Source organism: Plectropomus leopardus, chromosome 17 (genome assembly GCF_026936395.1).
Source record: "Plectropomus leopardus strain MGB_pleo_1.0 chromosome 17, ASM2693639v1, whole genome shotgun sequence".
Lineage (NCBI taxonomy): Eukaryota > Metazoa > Chordata > Actinopteri > Perciformes > Serranidae > Plectropomus > Plectropomus leopardus.
In genome coordinates this window covers 3,916,450-3,942,433 of record NC_142192.1, presented here as the reverse complement: position 1 = coordinate 3,942,433, position 25,984 = coordinate 3,916,450, and the positions used below count along the sequence as shown (strand labels likewise).

At 40.2% G+C, this 25,984-nt stretch overlaps 1 protein-coding gene across 5 annotated transcripts; it reads left to right on the top strand.

Annotated features, from left to right (window-relative positions):
* Window positions 1-366: 366 nt before the first annotated feature.
* On the top strand, window positions 367-25,984 carry e2f3 (E2F transcription factor 3). Of its 5 annotated transcripts, XR_015779530.1 has the most exons (9): window positions 2,690-2,948; window positions 3,040-3,151; window positions 5,118-5,358; window positions 6,571-6,704; window positions 6,989-7,101; window positions 8,184-8,379; window positions 12,027-12,110; window positions 25,663-25,774; window positions 25,917-25,984. XR_015779530.1 is itself a non-coding variant. In XM_088090728.1 (7 exons), exons 2-7 carry the CDS (start codon window positions 3,121-3,123, stop codon window positions 9,692-9,694), a joined length of 981 nt encoding a protein of 326 aa, XP_087946854.1. In that variant the 5' UTR covers window positions 367-702; window positions 3,040-3,120; the 3' UTR covers window positions 9,695-11,800. The 5 variants fall into 5 exon arrangements, 4 of the variants coding, with proteins under 4 accessions (XP_087946854.1, XP_087946853.1, XP_087946855.1 ...); XM_088090728.1 differs by lacking the exons at window positions 2,690-2,948; window positions 12,027-12,110; window positions 25,663-25,774; window positions 25,917-25,984 and adding exons at window positions 367-702; window positions 9,429-11,800; XM_088090727.1 differs by lacking the exons at window positions 2,690-2,948; window positions 12,027-12,110; window positions 25,663-25,774; window positions 25,917-25,984 and adding exons at window positions 2,422-2,602; window positions 9,429-11,800.

Here is a 25,984-nt window from a genome sequence, read left to right as displayed (position 1 = left end):
TTAATGAAAGTAGAAAATAATAATGTATAATATTTATCAAAGCTCGATTTTGGAAAGTGCATTTTGTGCAACGATACAAGTGTGTGTAATATCAAAGCGGGCCCTAAGGGTTAAATATACAGTAATTATAAAATGTTAATTCAGTCATCAACACTGAAATGTAGCACATAAAGTAATGCTAGTGCACTAGAATAAAGGGCTCTGAGTGATGCCATTAGTTTCTCCTCCCGTGCTCTGCAGCCATTGGTCGGCTAGAGCTACGTTCGACGTTCACGGCGTACCAGAGCCCTTTATTCTCGTGCCTACTGCGTATACATAGAGGTGGCCAATAGCAATTGACATGCAAATTGGGTTTAAAACTGACCCGGGGAGTGTGGGTTGTGCATGCGCGTTGAAGACCCTCTCGTGTTAACGGGGGTTCCTGCCTTAGAATTAAAATTTATCTGCGTCATTAACGATAAATGTCAAGCGGTAAAATGATGGAGTGGCAGCGGAAATACGGGTTCCTCGGTGTCGGAGTATGGAAGGTCGGTATTAACGCAGTGTGGTCCGTGAAGAGCTCGAGCGTACGGTCCACCAGCCCACGTCCAGGACTGCGAAGGCGAAACTCTTCTTCTCCGAACTGTCTGGTACAAAGTACGCCACACCTCCCGGGACTCAACAACCGGGAACGGGCAGAAATGTGAACTCGAGCGAGTTAAGGTAACTGACGTTTTAATGGAAAAAGAATTAATGGAGAGCTGGTGGGGAGCTAACGTTACGTGAACTCAGACAGAACATGAAATGCTAACATGTCGGGTGACGTCAGTAGCTGGGTAAAAAGTCCTGAGTGTCCATAATTAGATAGGTTAGCCCACGTTAGTTTATTTACTCAAAACTTCAACTATTTCATCTGTATTCTATCATTAAAAGTAAAGTAACGTTAACGTTACATGGCGTACCGCAATAACCATTTCATAACGAACGGACCATCTGGACGTGTTTATTATTATTATTATAATATTATTATTATTATTATTATTATTATTATTATTCCGAGCTTGTCGCTCATGCGAGTTTCATTTTCAGATGTTTTATGCTTAGATACTTATATCTGGGTTTCTGTCTAGTTTGTCAAATTAACCACACGGTCACATACGTGAGGCCAATGTATTTCCTCTGACATTTAGCATTATTAATAACCCACAATGCAATGAAAATTAGCTACGTCAAGCTCGCGACGGCTAGCCTGATTGTAACGGAAGTGCTAAATCCGTCTTCAGAATAAAAAAAGTTGTTATTTAAGTAAACGGGGAAACAAAACTGCTGTTGGGGTCAATGCGTTTGAAAATTATTAATAGTTAAGTACATATTATATTAGTAGACTTGACACATACAAAAGGAAATGAAATTTATCTGTGAATTACGGTTCTTTTTTTCAATTTAGTTTGAAAATATTGCTGGTGAAAACCAAGTTTTCTCTCTCAAATAAAAGTAAGACACCATCAGCTATTTGATGTGGGTATGTGGGTGTATGCATATACTTTCAGTTAATTAGAGTACAGGTTTAAATTAATAGGGAAGCTGGTTAATTATAATCATAGTAATAAAAATGCTTATTATATTATAAATATGTATATATTTATTGATATTCATGTTTAATTCATGATTTATGAGGAAGGGGTGGGATTAAATAAGTGTGTACTTCTTTTCAGTCCTCTTTCAAAATAAATGAAGTCATCATGTGTTTCACCATTTCTTTTGTTTTATGTGCTATGTGGTGTGTAAATATTACTTTTTTTTGCTGCTTGTTGATTTAAACATTTCTCTATTTTCTTTTTTATGTTTTCAAAGTAAATCAAATTAAATATGTAGGTGTTAGCTTACCATTACATGGAATTTGTCCAGTATAAAAATATGAATACTTTTCTTTTTTTTTTGAGTGCTAGGGCTAGAGACATGAAAAATATGCCAATGCGCATCAATTAAGCCCTTCTAAAGGGTGTTGTGACACTATGTTTATGCTTTTCAAACCATCCTGAGTGCCTTGATCAGGATACTTTATACCACTTTTTTGTTATAACCCCCCATCCCACTTTATGTTTTTTTTTCTTCTAAGGTGTATTCCCTTCCATTAGCGCCGGTGGTATGAATGGCAGGCACTCCTGCTGTTTCTCATCTTCAAGAAAATCTTTTGTTGCTGAATGCCTTCTTTCTGTTTTTTTGAGATACATCAAGCCAATTTGCTCAAGTTTCACATGTTTAATGTATTGTGATTGTTAGAGCATTTTGCAGACAAAATGTCTAATTTTGGCCGGAGACTTTTAGTTTGGGGCTGTGTGAGAACTGTCTTGAAGATGTGACATCTGAGTAGACAAACGTGTTCGAGCAAACGAGACTGTGGTTACGATGCTTCTATTTTGAAGGTGTAGTTTTGAAGCTTCGGCGAGATTGTTGTATTTCCGGTAGCTTTACGTTTGTTTTACCTTGGACTAAGCAGAGGCTTTGGGGCTGGGGCATCACACCGCGGCTTGTCGGGACGTACTTTTATACACTTTGGCCCTCGAGCACCGCACGTGCGGACGGCGCTGTTTAACAACCGACTTTGTGTGGGTGTCCATCGGTAAGGAGGTCATTGTAAACCGCACTGTGTCCCTTATTAGCAGAAGCAAACTACTGTAGGCCGTGGGTGTGCATGGAAGGGGGATGGGAGGTGTTGCTCTAACTAGCTAAAAACACTGGGGAGGGAAGCTCGCTCCTGTCCCAACCCACAGGTCAGGGACAGTCTTTAATTCCACTGAATAACCAGCTCCGGGTGATAACATGAGCTTAGTGTTTCACTTAGAGACACAAATATTGCTTCTAAATACATGCAGCTTAAGTCACAACCGAATACAATGGATTCATGACTAGTTTATACTGGATAATTGCCCAAAATGGCTTCCCTGTTAGCCACATTATTCAAGGAGGTAATTGCAAACTTAACTTAATTGTAAGTCTAGTTGCTTGGCATTGTCATACAAATCATTGTTATCATGCATGCTGTATTCTTTCACTTAGGTAAAGAGAAGGCTGGAGCTGGAAGCCGGTGACCCTCAGGACCTTCAGGATGGTGGCTGGACCTCCAAAGACACAAAGCCAATGGCCTCTCCATCCCACATGGGAGGACAGAGTAAGACTTTGACTTGTTTTTAACCCTTAGGGCTTGCTTTAATATTACACACTTGTATAGCTCTGAACATAAAATGTGTTTTGTTTGTTTTCTTTTTAATCAAGCTTAATCAAGATATTGTACATTAATATTTTGTTCTACTCTCATTTAGTTATTGTGTTTAATCAACATCAGGCCTAATCATAAGAATCAAATATTCATACATTTTCAGAATTTTAACCACATTTTCAGAATTTTCTTATGCTTTGATGGCTGTGGGACCAAAAAATGCTGTTTGAATGGGTTTCAGTGGATCATTTTTTGCACTTAACTGTATGAATGTAATTATTTAGTTTACACAGTGTTTTTTAGGCTTATTGTAGGAGCTGAGCTGGAAATTCCAAGATTAAACAAAAATAGACTATCTTGTCAACATGCAAACCATATGCAAGAACACTGCCAAGATTGTCAAAACATGGAGAATGAAAAAGGCATAAGAAGCGCACTGTGCTGGGCAAGAACAGTGGAAGATACCAGCCTGCGCTTTTAAAGTTTTGCCTGTAAACTATGATGTAACAATTCCTATCTTTTGTTTGGTCAGTAAAGCATTTAGTTGAGTTCATGGTGGAAACTGTCAATGTTGCAATGTTGCAATGCTTGTTGAAGTGATGCTTGCTGGTGTCACACACATGCTTTAAACTGATATTGTTAAGTTTTCCCAATACAGATACCAGTATCAGAACAGCCTCCAGTACTAATGATGCTGGATCAGTAATCAATGAGTATCTGAATCAATGCACAGATTAGATATCACGTACTTTATTAATAAACATCAACGTAGTTTTTACACCTGGATAAAAAGCATGTTTCCCAGATATTAGATTTACTTAGCCACTCTTTAACAGTCTCTACACTTAAAGTTGCACTGTGCAGTCACTGGCAACACTTGTTTAACGGCGGCTAACAAGAATTGGTTTCTGAGAAATACTGTAACTGTTGGCAAGATGTCAGCAACTTAATATTTTACCCTGGAAAGTACCACCAGTAAAACAGCAACATGTACAGTATTCAAGGCTGCAGTTTTGAGTTATGGCACTAGTTTTGCCAAGTTCTTATAAATAATATAAAGCATTTAAAGACACCTCAGGGATGTATTTGTTCATGTTTCACAAAGTGTTTAACCTGAGCCATGCCATACAACAAGGATAGCAATCCTTTCACATCCATACAGGCTTGTAGTATACAGCTGATAAATTTTATTTGAACATAATGTTATGTGATCGGTCCTCAGTATCAGCAGAAACTCAAGTGTAGGTATCGGAAAATTTACTGGGAAGTCAAAAATAGCATCAGAACATCTCTACCAAGGTGAATGGCCTTGTGATCTGGTGTGTGTTTGTGCATTCTATACAGCAGCTCTAAATTTACTTGAGTCTATGTGTGCATTATCCTGCACTACTTTTTAAGTGAAGTAGTATTAGTGCGATTTTTCAGAAGTAGCTTCTAATCTGCTTTGTTTCTCTGGAGATCCTGGATCTGTTCAGCACACCACTTCCAACAGGTTCCCACACACTTATTTATTTGTGGCAGCTCGCCACAATTAAAACATTTTCCACAACAAATTGATTTTAAATTTTTGGATCTGGACCGTTCGTTAGGAGCACTATATTGCACCTCAGTCTTGCAGCACAAAACCTACTCAGGGTGCAGACAGAGCAGAAGAATGTCAGGGAAAGTAATTTTAATTAAAATTAAAATTAGGGAATTCTTGATGATTAAACAGTGTTATGTTATGGTATTGGAATTTTTAAATTAAAAACGTAGTATAACCACTCCTTGTTGCGCTCAGTGGCAGCAGAAGAATGGCAAATAGCGTTATAATCAAATTAAAAACACTTCACTGTGACGTATGAGAGGCACTCATTAAAGACTCTGTCAAGAAAACATTACAGCCTGACAACTTCTCAATCCTCACCCGTTTTTCCAGCTCCCGCCTCCGATCCCGTAGCACGCAAGTCGCTGTTCAAGAGATCATGCAGTGACACCTCGCTCGGTTTCTTGACACGGAGGTTTGCAGACATGCTGAACCAATCGGCTGATGGGGTGTTGGATCTAAACCTAGTCTGCCAGGAACTCTGTGCCACGAAGAGACGCATCTATGACGTCACCCATGTCCTTGAAGGGATTCAACTCATCAAAAAGAAGTCTAAAAACTTGGTGGAGTGGCTGTAAGTATGTGTGGATGAGTTGTAGTGAGAGCACTTTGGAAAGGACAACTCATAAATGCACATAATGGCTAGTTAAGCTTTGTAAGTGGGTTTTGTTGAGAATAATTGATGTTATATTTAACAAGCAAACTTAATTATGGTTCATCTCTACGTAATATATTATATATATATTATTATTATACATGCTTTAATGATGTAACAACAGACTTAAGTTTTCAGTCTTAATGTAATGACTTCATTATCCATGTACAGTTAGCATTATTATTGAGCTAAGTTGTCTCAACCTTAGTATCCTCATGATCAGTGAAGCTTGCACATAAGTTTGATGTCTGTAAGGAATACTTCACCTGCAAAATGACTTTTTGTGTATTAATTAATCACCGGCTGTTAACTTGAATTAATGAAGAAAACTGTTTTTTCTTTCATGGGTCCATAGTGAAGGGACAAAGGCGAACATTCTTCATGGATTGAAATAATCAGGGTTTGCATTTCGCCACATTCCTCCAGTTGTATACCCAGAACTTCTCAAACTCATACATTTTCCCTAAATGTTACAATGTCATGTCAGTAAAAACAGTCTTATGAAAGGACAAGTAGCTTGGCATGCACATGCATTTGAACTCTGCTCAAGTGCAGCTTATACCCTATTTCCACCAAAATGAGCTGATGTATGCGGGTTTTTAAACTTGGGAAAACCTCTTAAAAATAGGCAGTAAACTCCTTTTCCATTGCTAGTAGACTCGATACTTGTACACGGCTCTGGAGCAGACAGCCGTTTTTTGGGGGGGGGTTTTGCCACTGGCATGAGACTTTCTCTGGCGTTCCGTTTTTCCCCATCTCTCACAGAGCTCTCTGCCTCTCATAGACACACAAGTAGGGCTTTTGCAGAAATCCAGACCGCAACTATTTAGTCGCATTTTGTGACCATGAAACAACACCATGACTTGCAAATACTAAAAATATATGAACTGGAGAACTGTTAGTTTGTTTCCAGCTTACAGTGACTACATCATCACTTTTAACAGCGCTGCAGTAACAGTCTAACTTAATGAGTTGTAGTGGTGGTAGTGTTAGCAGATGAGGCTATATGTTTCAAAGTATTACGCTGTGGATACTTGATATACAAATGTTCATTTTAAGGGTGAAGTATTCCATTAAGTGATGTGTGTTGTAATGTTAACCCTGTGTTGCTGCTTGAACGTGTGTGCACAGGGGCGGTGAAGTGAACTTGCACATCGATGAAGAGCTGAGGACTCTCGCTGAGGAGGAGAGGAGGCTGGACGAGTTGATCCAAAGCTGCACGCTGCAGGTTCATCAGCTGTGTGAGAACCAGAATAGTCAGAGATATCCTTTGATTGGAATTTGAGCCTTTTTTTCTTCTGGTGTTGTACCTCACATTCAATTAAGTCAGTCTAGAATGTAATGTAGTAATTGATAATGGCTCTAAAGGCCAGTTAAAGCTAAGTGTTTTTTTATTGTAGATTGGATAGATAAATACTTCCTAATGCTTCCACTCACTGTTAATGATTCTCTTATGATTATAATTTAGGGCTTAGTCATTGAGTGTAGTCCCAGCTGCACACAAACACCAGTCAAGGTTGATTATATTCCTTAACCTAGAGGATCACATTTGCCTATTTAACTTACGAGGATGTCCAGAGGATCCCCAGCTTGAAAGAACAGACTGTGATTGTAATCAAAGCCCCTGCAGAGACGACGCTGGAGGTGCCACACCCAGAAGAGGTACACAGTCCGTTTGTGATGTTGAAAAAAGTGGAATTGTTGTGTTTGGCCGACTAAAACTGGACTTTTAAAATACATGTAAACATGTTGGTCCCATTGAAATCGCACTAAATTGAACTTCTCGAAATCTGACTAACACACCCAGGTAATGCCATTGGAGGTCAAGCTATTCTGTCATGTAAACACCTCAGTTGGACTTTAACTGGACTCAGCGTTCTGTGCGTGGTCCTTGTCGCTGCGCCGGCCTCCCTCTTTGGTTAGGGATAGGTACTGTTCGTTACTTACGGGGGGGAGGGGTGCTGCAAAATGGGTCAGGCATTAAAAAAACATTTAAGCACAAAGAAAGGACTTGTGTTTTTAATTGAGAAAAAAAAGTCTGTACCAGTTAAAGTGTTCACTATATTTGAATATTGTCTCCTCTTTACCTTCCCTAACAGCTGATGGAGGCAGCAGTAGAGCAGCAGCGCCGCCGTTGAGTGGAGTAAAATAACTATTTTCGAAATGGAGTCTTCTTTTTTTTTTTGATGTAACGAATTCAAATCTCCGTCAGTAAGGGCTGTCTTACAGCTTGGTAAAGCGGTAAAAATATCCTTAAATAGTGTAGTTTACTCAGCGCTGTTTGATAATATGTACATTTTCTACCCTAAAGTTATTGTATATAAACAGGTATGATTGTGATTTGGTCTATATCATAGACTGTATAAATAATACAGATTTGTTGCATTTAGCTGAAAGGGGGCATATCTCCACCTGCTATGGTGGAATCGGACATACTTCTGTCAATAAATAGATTCTCGCCCGGTGCTTGTATACTAGGAGAAGCACAGTAGTTTAACTAAAAGGCCTAACTGTAACTCAACTGAATCAATTAATTTAATCTTTTTTTGTAAAGGAAACTCAATATTTTGGCTCAGATACTCCAGTCAGACAATAGAGGGTGGTTAATTGTTGAACTGATGCAACAAATTACATTACGTTCTTGCCACATCCTCCCAAGACACAATTCACTGTAAGTGTCTACTGTCAGCTAGTTTTCAGAGAGTATTTAATAAAAAGCACTCTGTCTACTTCTCTCTGCTCAGAGCCTCCAGGTCCACCTCAGCAGCAAACAGGGGCCCATTGAAGTGTTCCTCTGCAGTGACGACCCTGTCCCTATGGAGGCCATGGGTAGCTCTGTGGCCAGTGTTGCCAATGGCAGCCATTTAAACTCGTCTGCCAGTGACATGAACTCCATCCCCCTTGTGCCTTACTTGTCCTTTGTCCAGGTGTCTTCCAAAGGTGAGTCTTACACTTAATGATGCTTTATGTAATTGGACAATTTTGGTGTTTGTCAACCTGAATCATCAGTGCAAAATCAGGACCCATGTCAGGAAATCAAAGTCAGGTGACTTACAGAATTTCATGCAGCAATTTAATGCTTTTAGAGAGTTTGTATTAATGTTCTTTGGTGTCACAAAGAACTTACAGAGAAATAGCTTATGGTAAACATTATTATTCTTCCATTATTAGACTGCAAATCGATGCACGTTATTAGGGCTGCTGCTGGTCATGTGGGGGCCTTCAGCATATTGATTCGTTGTTTGCTCACACAAGAAAAAATGCCACAAACCTTTATAAACTCTGCATATATGTTTCACTACAGAAGAACTAAAGAACAGGCTGCTGTTGGAGGCTCCACAGAGGCACACCTGCATTACCTGCTGCCAGGTTGTTTAACCAGGTCATTATATGACAGCTTCAGAGCGAGTTTTGCAGAGTTCTGATGACAGAAAGACCCCTTCCTGTCCCATAGTTAAAAGCTGTCATGTCTCATAACGTCAAAGGCAATTCATTGTATTAATATCTGTTAATAACAATGTAAAAGCACGCCCGTGCTGCTACTGTGCTGCTGCCCGTGCATGTAGCGGCAGCACTGGCCTTTATCAGGATCAGTTGTGAGATCGCACAAAGGTTTCATGATCAGCAGATGGATTTATTATTGGCTTAGCTGCTAAAATCCTACCAAAACCACATACCTGCTATCATAAAATCCCAGGTTTGTTTCTTTTTCTTTCACACAACAAACAAACTGCACCAAAGTCAGTTTGGATGCGGACCAAGACCCACCTTTTCAGGCAGTCCTAGTCCGTTTGTTTTGTCCACACCACAGTTCGATTAACAGCTTTCACACCAGCCCAAATGAACCTTACTAACAAGCAAACCAAACTACATATGTGTGAAAGCACCCTTAGATTGCTGGCTCACTTTTGCTCTGGTTTTTAAACTTCCACTGCTCATTTTTTTCCTTCCTCCATGTCCCCTTATCCACACTCCCATTTTCTTTCCAGACAAAGCTAACTATACTTCTGGAATCAGTAGTATCTCCAACCCGCTGCCCGAGCCGACACAACACTCATCACCAGTTACTGTCTCCCCCTCCTCTCTCCGACCTCCCTCTGAGGAGCAACAGAGCTTTGTCTCCCTCACTCCCCCTCTATCTTTCTCTGTGGATGGAGACGAGTATGAAGTGAACCTGACCGAGGATCAGGGCATCACTGACCTCTTCTCCTCTGTTGATCTGGACCAGCTGCCCCTGGATATGCCTCTTCTCTGAACAGCAAACATTTGGAGGCAATTTCCATCTTCTCACAAACAGGATATCAAGAGGATAAAACAAAAGAACTATGCTGATCTGAATGTGACTTTTTTTTATTTTTATATGTACATTTACAGATCCTGGGTGATGTGAGTGGGATGTACTCAAGTATGTGGAGGCCCGAGATCTTTTCATGGCTTCCTTATAGTCTTTAGTACTTGAACTGACATGCATGATGTAGTTAAAACACTGGGGCTGTCCCCTAAAAGTGGGAGATTCGAATCATCAGTCAGAGACCTCTCAGTCGACTAAGATTGCTCTAAGTTAAGGAGTCCTTTTTAAAAATGTTTTATTTCTTTGGGGTTTTTTTGTGCTAGTCAGTGTGCTGTGCAGTGCACTTCTGATTCTGGTATCGAGATGTTGCTGTGGAGTGAGCGCTCTTGACTTTCAGGCTACTCTTTGACTGAAGCAGCTGCGGCACAGAGGAGATACTTGGCATGGAGAGAGAGAGAGGCCACTCCTTTGCTTACAAGTGATAAATTTACAGCTCACAGCAAGTCAATACAATACAGTCTCTGGCTCTTGTTTGTTATATAGTTTCTGCAAAAAATGCTGTTGCACGTTTACGACCCTTCGTGAGCGCTGTCAGCTTGTTCACTATGTCAGTGAGTGCTGCTGTCACACTGAACATTACGCTGAGCCCCGTTAAAACTTAATATTGTAAAACAAAACGAATCGTTGAAAATTGCTATTGACCAGGCAATCTGATTCAACTGGCCTTATTTCGAGTTGGGTACAGGCCTATAGAACACTTTTTACAGAGCTTCAATTTTTCACATTGTTGGGTGTCCTTAAGTGTCCTTCACCAAGGTCTGAACATTGCTGTCTCAACACAGAGCTCCTGACTACCGTCTCTGAAGACATTTTATATTGTGATCACAAAGGAGCCTTAACAGCAAAGCTTCATGTTCATTAAAAGCCTTCAAAATGTAAAGAATTCAAAAGTCGTTTTCTTGGCTCTGCTTGAAAGGATGGATGGATCCAACCTTTTCTCACCTGATACTGAGTTCTAGTCACTCTGGCTATCTACTGATACTGTGTACCGATCCTGTTCTAATGTTCTTTTTTTGTCTTTTTCTTTCTGTACCAGTGTTGTCTCGTTTGTACATATAATTTCCTATATGAAATTACCTGAAATCGTTATAATGTCAGGTAACTTGGATTGAGTGAATTTTTCATTTTTGTCCTGTCTTGGCTAATACGCAATTCATTTAACAAGGTCACATAAAATCTTCTAGTTTCAGACTTAATTTACACACACAAAACTTTCCTTCAAAAATGCAGTAGATTGACATTTAACCCCTTTTTATTTTTTTTAAATTATATTTACAATATTAAAACAATACACACAAGATGCAACCATGTTACCAACACACCACAATCCATCAACATGCTGCAAACATATGCCACAAGACAAGTAAAAAAAACCCTATTTCTAAAGAACAAAGCAAACAAAAACACAGCCATCATGATCATCAGTCTTCTAAACATGGCCTTAATGTATTCCATTTTTCATAGTCCTTAATTGTTCCCTGTCTTTTGCAAAAATGCCCTCTAACCTGAAATCATTTTTCAAAAAATAGAGACAATTAGGTAATTAGGTCAAACCATCTTCTTTCAATTCAAAAATAAATCTCTTGGCTAATAAAATAACTGTATTTAAATACTTGGGCATCCATTTCTTAATTCACCAAGTATTATTGTTTGAGGGCACATTGTTACCAAGAGGGGCTGCGTAAAGCCAGCTGTCTTTTCAGGGTCATCCAACATGTCACCACATGTAGACAAAACCAAAAGAGATGCAGCATGTGTTTCATTTCAGTTTTACAGAAGCCACAGTTTTGGTCCTCTTCCATGAGCATGTTTCTTGTGGGCAAGATTTTGTTTAGAGTTTTAAATTTACAGTGTTGTGGTTTAGTATCTATAATATAATATAAGTTAGATCGTGCACCTGTTGCCATGGCAAAGGGGAATCAAATAACCCCCTGCCAGTAAGAAAAAAAGAAAAATGTGTCTGGCTTATCATTCAAATAATTTATCTTTTTTGCCTTAAGCCACAGGAAGTATTTAATAAAAAACTACAACAAAACTGTCTTAAAAATCTCTGGCTGTTGGGAGAGGTTTGCTTAGATCAGGGGTGCCCAAACTTTTTTTGGGGGGGGGGGCAAAACTGAAAACTAATGGTGGGCAATACACAAACACTTTGTGTATTGTATTGTTAAGATGTAAAGTGGTACAAAGATCCCAAGTTCTCTTAATTGAAATCCCTTTCATCCTTTGTCCTGTCCAGAGGATCCCCAGCTTCAGAGAACAGACTGTGATTTTAATCGAAGCCCCTGCAGAGACGACGCTGGAGGTGCCACACCAAGAAGAGGTAAACAGTCCATTTATGTGTTGTTAGAGAAAGACAAATTATTGTGTTATTCTGACTTTGAAAATACATGTAAACATGTTAGTCCCACTGAAATCAAATTTCTCAAAGTCAGACTAACACACCCAGAAATTGCAACTGGAAGTCCAGCTATTTCATCAGAAACACCACAGTTGGACTAGACTAGGTGTTCTACGCATGGTTGGGTCGCCACGCTGGCTTCCCTCTGTGTTTACAGATAGGGACGTTTTGTTACTTATAAAGGGGGGAAGGGGAGCTGCAAAATAGGTCAGGCATTAGAAATGTAAGCACAGGGGTGGCACTTCTGTTTTTAATTTTGGCTTAGGTGAGGGACATGCAGGTAGTATTTTATATTTATTTTAAATAAAAAAGGCCCACTCCAGCCACCCCCCTCCACTGATAAATAAAATACAGTCCCACAACACCAGCATTGTCTTCGTTCTATGTTTTTGAAAGAAATCAAGGTACAAGGTAACTTTTTTGTCATTTTCCTTAAACGTAGTTTAAGAAAATCTGAAATTTTAAGGTGATCCTAATTCTGCTACATCTTTTGGCGTCGATGGAGGAGTTGAGAGGAAAGAAGCTGCTCTGTAGTCTGGTGGTTCTGCAGTGGATACTGTATCTTTTTCCAGATGGCAGCAGGGTGATCAGACTGTGGCTGGGCTGGCTGCTGTCTTTCAGTATCCTTTGGGCTCTGTGCAGACACCTCACTTCACCGAGGTCACTGATGCCCTGTAGACGGGAACCAGTGATGTTCTGGGCTGTCCTGTCCTGGGTTTTGCACGAACCATGCCAGTTTGTGATGTTTCCAGTCTGTATGCTTTCTATTGCTCCTCTGTAGAAGTTAACCAGGATCTTGCTCTGGAATTTAGCCTTCCAAAGTTTTTGTAGGTAGTAGAGCCTTTTCTGTGCTTTTGTAACCTGGGTGGTGATGTGTGATGACCAAGATAGGTTCTCAGTGATAGTGATTCCAAGAAACCTATAGCTGTTCACCTGCTCCACCTCAGCTCCACTAGTGTAGACAGGGCTGTGTGTCTCTGTGTCCTTCTTTCTAACATCAACAATAAGCTCCTTGGTTTTTACAGATGTTGAGCAGTAGGTTGTTCTCTGTGCACCACTCTGCAAGATTGTTGATTTTCTCCCAGTATAAACTCTCATTGTTGTTTGTAATATGGCTGATGATGGTGGTGTTGTCTGCACACTTCACAATAGCATTCTCCTGATGTCTGGTAATGCAGTCATGGGCGTACAATGAACAGGAGGGGACTGAGCACACAGCCCTGGGGGGCTCCGGTGTTGAGCACTAATGTAGAGGAGGTGAGATTGTCAGTTTGGGGTCTACATGTGTGGAAGTCCAGTATCCAGTTGCAAAGTGTTGAACTGAAGCCCAGAGTATTAATTAAGGCAATTTGCCTTTTTCAGAGGGTTTCAGAGGGTTAGTAGCCACAACATAATTTTTTTTAAAAACTTATATTTCCTCTCAGAACCAAATGTGGACAGCATCAGATCTGAAATAGCAGCCTTAGGAATTCTGCCATTTTCGTTCTTAGAAATTAAAATGAGCTGGACAGCAAGTGAGTGTTCAAATTAAAGCTATTTTAAAACAATGCTTAACCTATAAATGACCATTTGTACATCAATTACTCACTGTGTCATGCTGAATTTGTAAAGAAAACCCTGTCCACGGTAAACGAAGAATGCTAAAAAGGCCAACATTCCTTAAAAATTGAAGTAAATACAGAACACAACATCAATACTATTAAAGCATTCGATTGCAAACTCACACAACTCGTGCAGCATAATCCAGTATTCATTTATTCAGTTGTATGCTCAGTCCTTAACAAACACATGCATTGCACCAATGCAATGTTTCTTTTTATGGATTATATTGATGCAGAATGACAAGAATACTGTTGCTATATGACTCTCTTTATCTCATCTTTCTAGAGTTATATGTTTTTGAGAACACCTAGGGAATTGTTATTATGTCATATTTCCTTAGTGGAGTTTGGTGTAATATTTTCCAGCAGAAGTAGGATGGGAAATAACCTCAAAAGGAATCTAGTTGTAGTCTTGAAAATAGTGACCCTGCAAGATCCTCAGTCTTTGCAAAATCTTACAGTGTGTGACTAAAAACTCTTAACGTCTTAAGATGTGAGAGCCACAGTCACATTCTGCTAGTGTATGATAGACATTCCCTGCAGTGAAATCCATCTTACTGCATTGCAATATACGAAGAGACACTGGGAGGCAGTGTGATCCCACAGAATCTCTGTTTCAATCACACAATCAATGTTTTGGAACTTTGTGACTAATGTATTTACTCATGTATCTCTGGGTATTTATTGTTATAAATTACGCATCATCTGGAAATTAGTTGAGCTACCTAAACTCAGTGGAAAATTGTTTTGCTGCCATGTAAATATATAATTTTATTCTTCAAAATGTGTTTATTTTTTATTTAACCCTTTGAAACCTGGAGCGACATCACTTTTCTTGTACTGCTTTCAGGTGCCTTTCAGAAGAATTTTTTTTTTTTCTACTTTCTTTCTCTCTTTTTCAATTTTTTTCAAAATTTTCATTTAAAAAACCCAAATAATTCTTAGGTAATTTTCTTGTACTTTTTACTAATTTCCTTTTAATTCCTGGGTCATCTCTTATTTTGTTGCTCATTGCCTTCTTGCCATGTTTTTGAAAGAACCAAACCAATTTTCTCAGGTTTCCAAAGTTTAATCCATATTTAACCATGTAAATCCTGCTGAGATCAACAATTCCTTGGCCAAGACAGCAGCATTAGAAAAAGTTACAAACAACGATAACCTCAAAAAAACCCCCAAAAAACCCCACAAAAGATAGACAGTAGCATTTAGAAACATTAAAACACCTACGCACAATGACAAGTACCAACTGATGCATTCACCCTTGTACCTCTTGAGAGCAATCAGGCAGAGAGACCTGTTCTTATAGTTTCAAATCTTTTTGAAGGCTGCTTCAAGTGAGGGGCACAAAGCACATAAAAGCTTTCTTTCCAGCTTAGTCTGAGCACAAGGAACAGAGAACAAGACTAGATCTTGAGATCACAGACTATAGGGACAGTCAAATCTCTATTTCATCAAATTGCAAATATAAGCGGGGAGTTTACCCAGTGAGGCTTTATAAATGGACAAATACCAACAACTGTCTATAAAAGGTCAAAAATGGCCAACCAGCCCTGGAATAAAGCACACAGTCATGAGAGCATTAGAATTTGTAACAAATCTCTGTGCACAGTGATATGCAGTATCTAATGATCAATTTCTATAGCGCAGAGTTTTTGAGTTTGGTTTGAGCTATATCAGCTGTTGACCTTGAGGGCTACATCAGGACAGACACCTGCTGACATGTGACAGATTGTCCGCTCATTAAAGTCTTAACCTAAGGCATCACTGCTAATGATTTACATGTTGAAATAGTTGATTAGATACTGAATGAAAAAGGCTTACTGGAAAATGATTTTAAGGGGCTGTTTACATGGCAACGGCTTTGCATGAGACGTTAAACTTTTGTTGTGGTTTGGCCTTTTGTTCACACAACAACGGCATTTTGGTGTTCTGAAAACGCAAACTTCTGAAACCAGGTTCCAGAGTGTAATCTTTTGAAAACACCTACCCTTCTCTGGCCGTGTAAACTGGCAGTGCACGAATCCTGTGAGAATGGTGACGTCACGGCCGCACTTGGTGCTTGCATGTGGTTTTCTTCTCTGGAGTGTTATTACAGAGTTACACCACAAACTACTGACCTTGCATGCATATTGCAGCATTTTCGGTTGTTTTTAGGGATCCGTGTACATGAGGATAATTCCTACAATGTTATCATATGAATGCAGATTTTTTTTAGAACACAAAGGAAAGACTTTTCCCTTTTTTATTAGGGCCCTTCTTATTTAAACATGGCCTAAGTCACATACAAGTGTGAACTTGCCTAGCAGCAATAGAAAATGCTAGAAGACTGCAATAACAGGTTTAAAGCCCAGGTTTGATTAGGAACCTGAAGGGAAATTTTGATTCGTTACAGTGGCTCTGAAGCCAATCATAGAGAATCATAGCAAGTAGGACGTACCAGTAAGTATGTAAAAATGCAAAAAAAGTAAAAATATTAAGGTTAAGAAATACAGTGATAGACAATTTGCACTAATGTGTGAATATTTAAATTATAGTTAAGTATAATGTGCTGAGTTTGTAAAATATAAAACTGTGCCTTATGCTACAATGCAGTGTATAAAACTAGTATGTAAGTTAAAAATCAAAAAATATAAATATGTGTGCAATGCTACAACAGAGATATACATAAGTAAGAATAAAAATAACAATATATACAATATGTGTCACATGTTAAATATAGACTATATTTAAGAGTTGGAGGAATATTTCACATTTGAATAATGGCATAGAGGATTTTGGTGAATATATTTGACTATCTTGACTTGTTCACAGTTGTCTCATTCAAATTTCAGAGACACAGCTCTGCACCTATAATTTTCAGCAGAAGACTGGTTGTTTGGGAATGTAGTGTGTGGTCCAGATAGCATTTATTTCCAGTTGATAAATCTTTTTTATGTCATGTTTATGTAAAATATCCTATTAAACTTAAAAGTTTGACATACATAATGTTTGTCTTCTATATTTCCTTGATAAAAAACAACTATCTCAGCCCCTGCCTTTCTTTGTCTGAGCCACAGCATCTTAGAAAAACACATCACTGCCCTCAACATGATGATGTAATCTGTCGGCAGCCTGCTGTATCAACTCCCGTCCATAGATGGCAGCGTTGCTCCTCAAAACCCCTCTGTAAACCCGGTCAACCCAGTTCCCCATAAACACTGGCACAACACTCTGAGTTCATGGAGAGTCACTGGATCAGTGCTATTATTGATTCATGTGTGTTTCTGTTGTTTTTCTGTCCTCTCTGTGCCACAAAAATTTGCACATGAAAAAAAAATACAACAACCCCAAAGTGATTATTGAATTGGGTCGCATTGAATTTAGCTTGACGTCAGCCCCCTACCATCTCAGGAGGGCTCGGTTAAAGATCAGTCAATATAGCTGTCAATCAGCCAATCAATCGCTCAATAAAGTTTCATTTTTAGAGTGCTTTCCCCCCGTCACCTACAAGCAAATGACGTACAGGAGGAGCTTTAAAAACCAGAACAAAACACACAGATGGCTTGGCTTAAAGGACGAGACACAACTAAGTCACCGCTTAAGACTTGGCCCCTGAGGGGGTTTAGGAGTGACTTGAAGCAAGTGCCATCCACTCTGGATGTGAAGGTTGATAGCTTTGTCCAGCTGTCCCCTCTCCCAAAAATATAGCACTTGTTTCGACGCTGCGCTCTCTTCAGCCAGGCTGTTGTTTTGACTGCTGTAATGCACCGAGGCAGGGAGGGAGAGAGGGAGAGACAGAACAAAAATAAGAGAGGGTTAAAGAGGGAGCATGAAAGCACAGAGAGAGAGGGATAGAGCGTACTACTCGCCTCTCATTGGCTACGGAGAGCACGCCGTCTTTTTGCGTAGCGCGCTTCCAGCCAATCAGCTGCCGTAGTAATATTTTGGGTTTATGAATGAAATGAATAGTGAGAGAGCAGGACAGGAGTAGTTTGATTCATCACCCGTAGCTCATAGTGTGCGGAGTACACCAAAGAGATAGGTGTGCTTGTTCGCTGTGCAGGCTGACTCAGAGGGCCTCTGGATGTATTGACAGAGCGCAACAGATGAGCGGGACAGGACGTGCAGAAAGAACCCACAGGCACACCTCCACCTGTCTGCAGTAGACCTAACTTCAGTCTAAACAGGTGTTTCAGGGCAAAACTTGTGGCTTCATCGGCACAGCTGGACTGGGATGTAGAAGCTTCCTCAGTAACAGACTTTTGAAGTATGGACGGTCATTTTAACATACTTAAGTCCGCCTGCAGTCTGTGATGTTAAAAGGATACTTTGCTGATTTTCAACCTGCTTTGTATTATAACAATAGGCTGGTGGTTAAACTACAGGCTGTACTCTCACAATTTCGTATTGCCCGCCATCGTGGACAAAAGAGTATAGAAGTGCATCAAGAGACAGACCCACCCCTCTACCTTTCTCAAACAAACACCAAACTCCAAACTGTGAAACTAGGCAGTGCTGATCAGATATAAACCAAGATTCTGTTAATGAGTTGCCTTCTTCTTTCTTGCCTCAAATGTGCTTAGAAAGACATTTTAGTGCCCTATTTAGCTGTAATACTGAGAGTTTGTGAAAAGGAATCGGGCACCATACTGCTTCCTGCACAGCAAAAAAAGAAGTTAAAAAAAGTGAGATCAGACAGGGAAAAAAAGCACTAATCAAATATAAAACAAGATTCACTTACTATGTTACCTATTCTTAGCTAAAATGTCTTCAGAAATGTATATTATTGCACTGTTTAGCTGTAATAGTGAGAGTTCATGAACAAGGAGTGGGCAACATAGTGCCAAAAATACTATGATCACACAATAAAATTAGGCAGTGCTGATCAAATATAAACCAAGATTGTGTTACTGCGTTGCCTATTTCTGTCTTAAATATTTTCAGAAAACATATTATGATGCCATGTTTAGTTGTAATAGTGAGAGTTTGCGAACAGCAAATGGTCGCCAAACTGTTTCCTGCACAGTAAAATGCAGTCTAAATAACGTAGATTATATGGTAAAACTAGGTAGCGCTTATAAAATATTAACCAAGATTCTGTTACTGCACTGCCTATTTCTCATCTAAAATCTTTTAAGAAGATAATAAACAAGAAATGGGCACCATACTGTTTCCTACACAGTGAAAGTGAGATCAGCAGCGCTGATCAAATATAAGATTCTGTTACTGCGTTGCCTTTTTCTCAAATGTTTTCAGAATGAAATGTTCCAGCAGTGTTTGAGCTTACTGTTTAACTGGAATATGAGATTGTTTATCACCAGCTGGCAGATATTGTGTCAAACGAATGAGTTTGGATTACGTCACCCACCAGTGGGAGCGTTAATTTGTCTGCATTCTGGTAGTTGTAGGTTTTCTACCTCTTGAAAAAAAGGGAATGCCTTGGCCCTTTTTCTCTATTTTCTCTGGTCATGTAGCACCAATTTCAAAAGTATTTGTGTCTTTCTACTGCAGACAGCCCAGTTTTATGAAAAGAACATCTTTGCAGTGGTAAAATATTTCTTGAACTGCATCATAGGTTCTTGGCCTTTTACCACGAAAAGATCTACCAGTGCTAGAAATCTGTGACATTGCCTTGTCCTCCATACCCTGAAGCACAATGTCACATTGTTCCCGCTTAAGGCAACAACCCCCTATAATGACAACTTTAGGAAGTGTGGAGAGAGTGTGACATGAGCGTTCAGCATAGAGTAGTTGAGAGGGCTATCATCATACTTTACGTCGTTGAACTGAAGGTTTCAGTATGCTTTAAGTGAAGCGCTCCTCTTGAATAGCGTCTGAGACCCCCTACACTCTCTCCAGCGGTACAGTTGTGGAGCTTGCATCCGACAATTTGTTCTGACTTCCTGAAACCAACAATCATAACCACTTCACACAGAGGTTGTGTGAAGATGATGTTTGAACTTCCCTCTTAAGCTCTCTTTATTCGTTCCCAATGCTATGTCCCTTACTTTTCCTGTGTGCAACCAAGTGCAACACCATGAATGAAATGAACTGTGCGGCAGTTGGGTTAACTGTGGGTGTGGAGGTTTCTGAGTTTGAATGCATTTTTGAATATATAAAAGGAGGGGTGTCCAAGCTGAAGTGGGGTGTTGCATATATTGCTCTTTAAGCGTGTCGTCCGTGTGGTCTTCCGGTGAATAGCGTGTGGAATCCCTTGTTCGTTTCCACCTTGGAACTTTTGTTGTGTGTCATCCTCTTTGCTCTCTCACCACGTTCCCTGTCCCTCTTTACTAGCAAAACACTCTAATTCAGGCAAAATGTCATAAGATCGTCTGAACACGTGTTGCTCATCTCAAGCTTATTTTTATTTTCCTGGGACTGGGTTGTTGACACCCCCTGGCAGTTTGTTCTCAGAATTTTAAGCCATTGCTCTCAAAAAAAGACACTAGCATGTCTCATTCAGGAGACATGCTTGTGCCATCAAATTATGTCCCATTACTGTGTAAATCATCCCTCTTTTCTGGAGCAGTCAATACTTCAACAGCAGGTTTAAACAGTTGGTAACTTTTATGAGAATATTTTTTGTCATATTTGCAGAAACTGTCATTATATTCACACAGCAAACATGTGGCTTCCCTGTAGCGCTTCTAATAACATTTACAAGAGTTCACTGCACATGACCAAATATTTTTCACGGACTGATGAAAAAGTTTGTGATTTAGTCTCCATGTTTGAAAAGGTTAACCTGGAAAAAAATACTGCCCACCTGCTGGAGCAAACGTTCTCATTTTACAACTGAACAATACACTAAAATATGTTTCTGAAAACATCTGCAGTGAGAAATAGGCAATGCAGTAACAGAATCTTGATTTATATTTGATCAAATGCCATTAGAAGCACTATAAGGAGGCAGAGTGGAAGGATTTTTCACAGATTATCTGCTTCATGTACTGATGTGTGGGTACAGTCACATTTATGAAAGAAAAACTTTGTCACATTTGTGAAAAGTTATCCTCTGTAGCTTTAAGTTTGAACATCCAAAAACACATGGTTCTGAAAGCAAAAAACTGTTTCACACTTTTCTTCAGTATCTTTCTCTCAAAGCATATCTTATCACTCTCACACTATGCAGAGATAATTGAGGTCACACGGGGCCGATGCTTGTGGAGTTTTTCCTTTTTAGTGCACACATCAACAAAGTACAGTACAAGTTATCTAAGGTAACGTCCACATGACTCATTCTTTAGCTGTACCATTTCAGGGTGTGGCCTTTAGAGAGATGAGGCTAGTAAACTGAGACTGCACCTCCTCCTCAGAGGTGTTTACAGTAGAATAAATATAACATCACTGTATGGTCCCTGCCCTGGCCTCATCAATACAACTGACCAGCTTTGGGTTGCTTACAACCTGATTGTAGCTTCCAAATTCATTCAACACACTGACAGGAGTCACTGCTAGCATCATACAGCTAATGTTACCCAATGATCGCCAGCGATCTGCTTTTGCTGCCCCCGTCCCATCCACCCCCCATTCAATCAAAAATAGATTCTAATTCTTTGGGATGCACTGAAAACTCATGATAATAACCTCTAAGTCAAAGACAGTATCATAATCTCATTGCAAAAAAAGCCTTAAAGCATTGCAACATTCACAGCATTTTTTTTTAGAAAAGCTGCCATGAAATCCACAATCTCAAATTCATACTGCGAAATTTTGGAGGGGCTGATTTAGAGGGGGCCTTTGGACTTGGGCATAATAGATGTTAACTATTGTGACGTCACGCTTTGGTTTATTGACACCTGTTTTGAAGCCTTGAGTTTGGCATTTCAGCTGCGACATATTAGTTTCTGGAGCCAGAAGTGACCACATCTGGGGAGAAACTGGCGTCCTGGAGGAGTCGGGGGTGGATCTGACTGAGAGGCCGACCATTGGCAGACAGCTTGTCACTCAAAGAAGCCCAACCTTAATTATACGTAATGTTAAGCCATGATGAAATGTTATGGGTGAGTTATTTCAAAAGCATCACCTTATGTACAGATGTCATGAATGTTGTTTTTTTGTGTTAGGCTGTAGATGTGTTTATTTCTGCTGTAATGTTGGACATTTTAACATGGGGGGTCTATGGGACTGACTCGGTTTTGGAGCCAGGTGGCCATTACAGGAACTGCAATTTTTGGCACTTTTACATTGCACTTATTTTCTAGCCTCAGACTTTGTCATTTTCTTTGGCATTTCGGCTGTCACCATCTTGATTTTTGGAGCCAGAAAGTGACCAGATTTTGGAAAAAGCTGGTGCTAAGCAGCAAGAGCAAGGGATGGATCTGAGAAGCTTAGGACCATTGGCAGACAGCGTCTCACTCTGAGCGGCCTGCCCTTTATTATTTATTTTTACTTTAAGCCATTATAAAATATAACTGGTGAGTTATATAAAAAGTCTCCCCCTACAGTTGTCATGTATGGGGCAATCTGCTTGAGACCAAAAACATTGTTTTGTACCTGGCTGTAAATATGTTTATTGCTGTTGTAATGTTGGCCATGGTAACATGGGAGCTTATGGGGATTGACTCACTCTTTAAACCAGCCTCAAGTGGATGTTCAAAGAACTTCAGTTTTTGGCACTCGTGTTGGCTTTATTTTTCAGCTCTCCAGGTTGCCTCTTGTTTGGGACTGACTTGTTACCTATTTGCTATTGAAATTTAAGCTTTGGGGAGGTGGAACCTTCATTGGGAAACACTGAAATTAAATGGTAAAACTTGATTGGGTGTAGAGCTCAAGGAATGAGAAAAATGCATGGTTTAGATGTATACAAAGGAGAAGAAAAACAGTAGCTGCTCTGAAAAAGTGTATAGTTGACAGAGGATAGACGGGGATCAATTAACTGCTCCTGTCTGCAGCAATCCATACTGTAGGTCAGTGTATGGACTGAGCATTAGGGAAAGTGATTTTTCTCTGTCACGTGGTCTTCGAGGGCTTTGCTGTACAAAGATCTGACCCCATCACAGGAGGCTTTGGCCTCAGATTCACCCTCTTGTCAAGTGTTAATATGACTCAGACCAGATTGCCATATTTATATGCAGGCTTTATAGGCCTCCATCTCAGAAGTGAGTATATGAGGCATGGCTCCAGATGATGTAGGAGTTGGCTGGATCACACACAGCTGGGCCCTGGCTTTTGGTAAATGCGGAGCGGTCGGAATGTAATGTCTGCTTCCCTCTTGTTCTCTGGTTTGAGGTTTGTATTTTTCCTCTCCTGCACTGGGGCCGCGTGGTGTGGGTGTATAATGCTTCAGCTGCTGTGATGACAGCCTCCTGACCTGTTGTGAACTCCCCTCTGCCACTCCACCCCTCTCTCCAGTGGGTATTTACTTTCTTTAGTTCCACTTGGATACATCAAATATTTGCATAGTAAAAACCAGACGTGAACCCAAACCCGTAGGCTCCTACCCTTTAGCCAATAGAGACAAAGACCGTCAGCTGTCATTTGCATGTAATTTGCATCGGATCCCCCCATGACTGTTTGCAATGTCAGGAGGCCAAATTAACCAGTGTTCCGTTTTAGCCAGATTTGCATCTCATTTACATTAGAGTTGCTTAACGAGGGTTACTTAGCCGAATGACCCCCATGGAAACTCCTTACCTAGCACACAGAGGAGGCAGATAGTGCGATCGGCTAATTTCATTAAGGGAAACAGCCGTTTGACTAAGAGAGTGCCTTTGGATGTAATCATTAAAAGGGGACGAGGGCTTGCAAGCTGTTTGTAATCAGGCTGTTTTCGGCTGCATATGGACATTGTGTCATATTTACTGTAAGGATGAAAGATTAGGCATGGAGGGGATAGCGGGCAGCATCAATCTCACTCAGCATCTTAGAGCAGGCGCATTAATCATCCCATCTACGGAAAATCATCCTCATCAGACTCGAGGCCGCAGCTTGTGCACATGGCGATGATCACTAGATGCAGGAAGGGACAGAAGGAGAGTTAGTGGCTGACTGAGCAGAAGCACCACAGCCAATACTTCTTCATTGATCCCAGGGACTTGGACTGGATGTTAGACAGTGTTTTGTCCTGCTAATGTGTTAATATGGCAGTACCTGGCTGTGAAAACGTCCCCCACGCACTGAGAGGCTTCACAGGTGGGCCAAAACGTTTAAGTTGTGCATCCGTCCAGGTTCATCAGTGCTGCCTTCCCAAGAAAAGCCTGTTTTACCTCACTTCCATCCTTTTTTTCATCATTTTCTTTATTGAGGGCAGGAAAGCTTTGTGGGCAGATGGATTCCCTCAGATCAGTGATACTCAATTTACAGTCCAAAGGCCAAATCTAGCTCCAGATAGTGTGCCGGCTGGCCCCCCAACCATTTTCTAATTCACAATAAGCACAAAGTGATTCACAGTGGTAATTGTTTTTGTACTTTTAGTATACATACGGTGGCAGAGTGCATAAAGCAGCATTAAAATCAAGCTTGTTTATAAAAAAAAGTTCCAGTGGAGGATACCCCACACCCCCTGACAGTAGTCCTTGCTAAGTCCTTAATGTCCTGAAATTCTAAAAACATCCTAGGATCCTCGAAACATCCTAAAATCCTAGAAATGTTCCAAAATCCATGAACATCCTGAAATCCTGGAAATGTCCTAAAATCCTAGGAATATCCTAAAATCCTAGAAACGTGTATGGGGCTGCTGCAACTGGCCTCTGACCTGTCGTTGCAAAAGTTGTCCCAGAGCAAAGCAAGTTGAGTATTCCTTCCTCAAATATTATATGGTGGATTTCAATAAGGAGAACCAATTCCAGCTTTGTTTGTGGAATCAACCCACACATCACACTCATAGGCAGACTTCAACCACAGCAATATATCATCCACAGAAATTTCATCATAGTGTTTGTTTGCTTTGAAAAGAAGGATGATGGAAGTCAGAAATCAGGTTCATATTCCACGTGGATTTGTTGCTCGGTGGTGTTTTTCTGGAAGCATTACCTCCAGCTCACAAAAAGAATGTTACACGCAGTAAGATGTGATTAAATCTGCTTTTTCTCTTTTGCGCAAGGATCTTTCATACATATTGTGTACACTCTACCAACTTTTTCTCTCCCATTGAGTGGTTTTATTAGGAAAATGGGACTCTTGTTTCCTGTATGTCTGTATAATCCCATCTATAGAGGGGGAATGAAAATGCCCTTGTTGGCTAAATCTGCAATTATTCCCTCTGTAAGCGGACTAGCCAGCACTCACACTCTCATTACCAGTCTTTAAGTGTTTAGTGCGAGGTGCTTAGCCGTGAACATGCACACACACACTGCGAGCCTGGCGGTAGGTTTAATGGGAGAGAAGGCCTTGAATGGTTCCTATGCTGTGATGCATTAAAGCTTAATAACCTGTCCTTTCAGCTCGCTCTTAAGAACATGCTCCACAGCTGATAATTGGAAAGATATTTGCCTCTTTCTCTTGCTCTCTCTTGTCTCTTTTGTCTAATGGCTGCTTTCCCTTCAGTTGGGTCTATTATTTGTCCTTGAAAAATTATTCTTTTTTTTCCAAGTCATATTTGGGCTCTTTACCCAGAGCTTAGTTTATGGATGAGGTGAAAGTGGCTTGTTTGGTTTTGTAGTAGCTGCTACCCAAACATTCGTCACATTTAGCCGAACAGTGATGGCAAATGAAAGGGGGCCATTCAGGAGTAGTCAAAGGGGCACTGGCGCCATTAAGATTTTTGTTATGGTTTGATCACATTAAATTAACAAAGAACACTATCCTCTCTGCTGGTTTATTTCTCTAAATGTTAAGTTCAGCCATGCCACAGTAGGCCACAAAAATGAACAAATGAAAACATGAACTAAGCTTTCTTGACATGAGAATAAAAGCTGAATAAAATGCAACTCAAGGACAACTTGCTTTTTCAGGGCTTTAAGCTACTGAGCTTGCATGTCAACAGATCTATCTCTGGGGCAACTGAGCCAAGTCTATCACTGGTGAAGACCACGTGAAATGGGGGAAAATCTACAGAAGAAGCTAGTAAGTGGACCCTGAGTTGTGCTTGTTTTATTGAACTGTTATTTCCATGTCAAGACTGAACTTTAAAACCAATATGGAATAAAAGTTCTAAAAGTGCTGTATGAATAAAACCATAACAGCTACTGACCTTGTATGTCCTCAGATCCAACTCCATGACAACTCAGAGAAAACCCCATCCACTGATGAACACCATGTGATACAGCTGAAAGA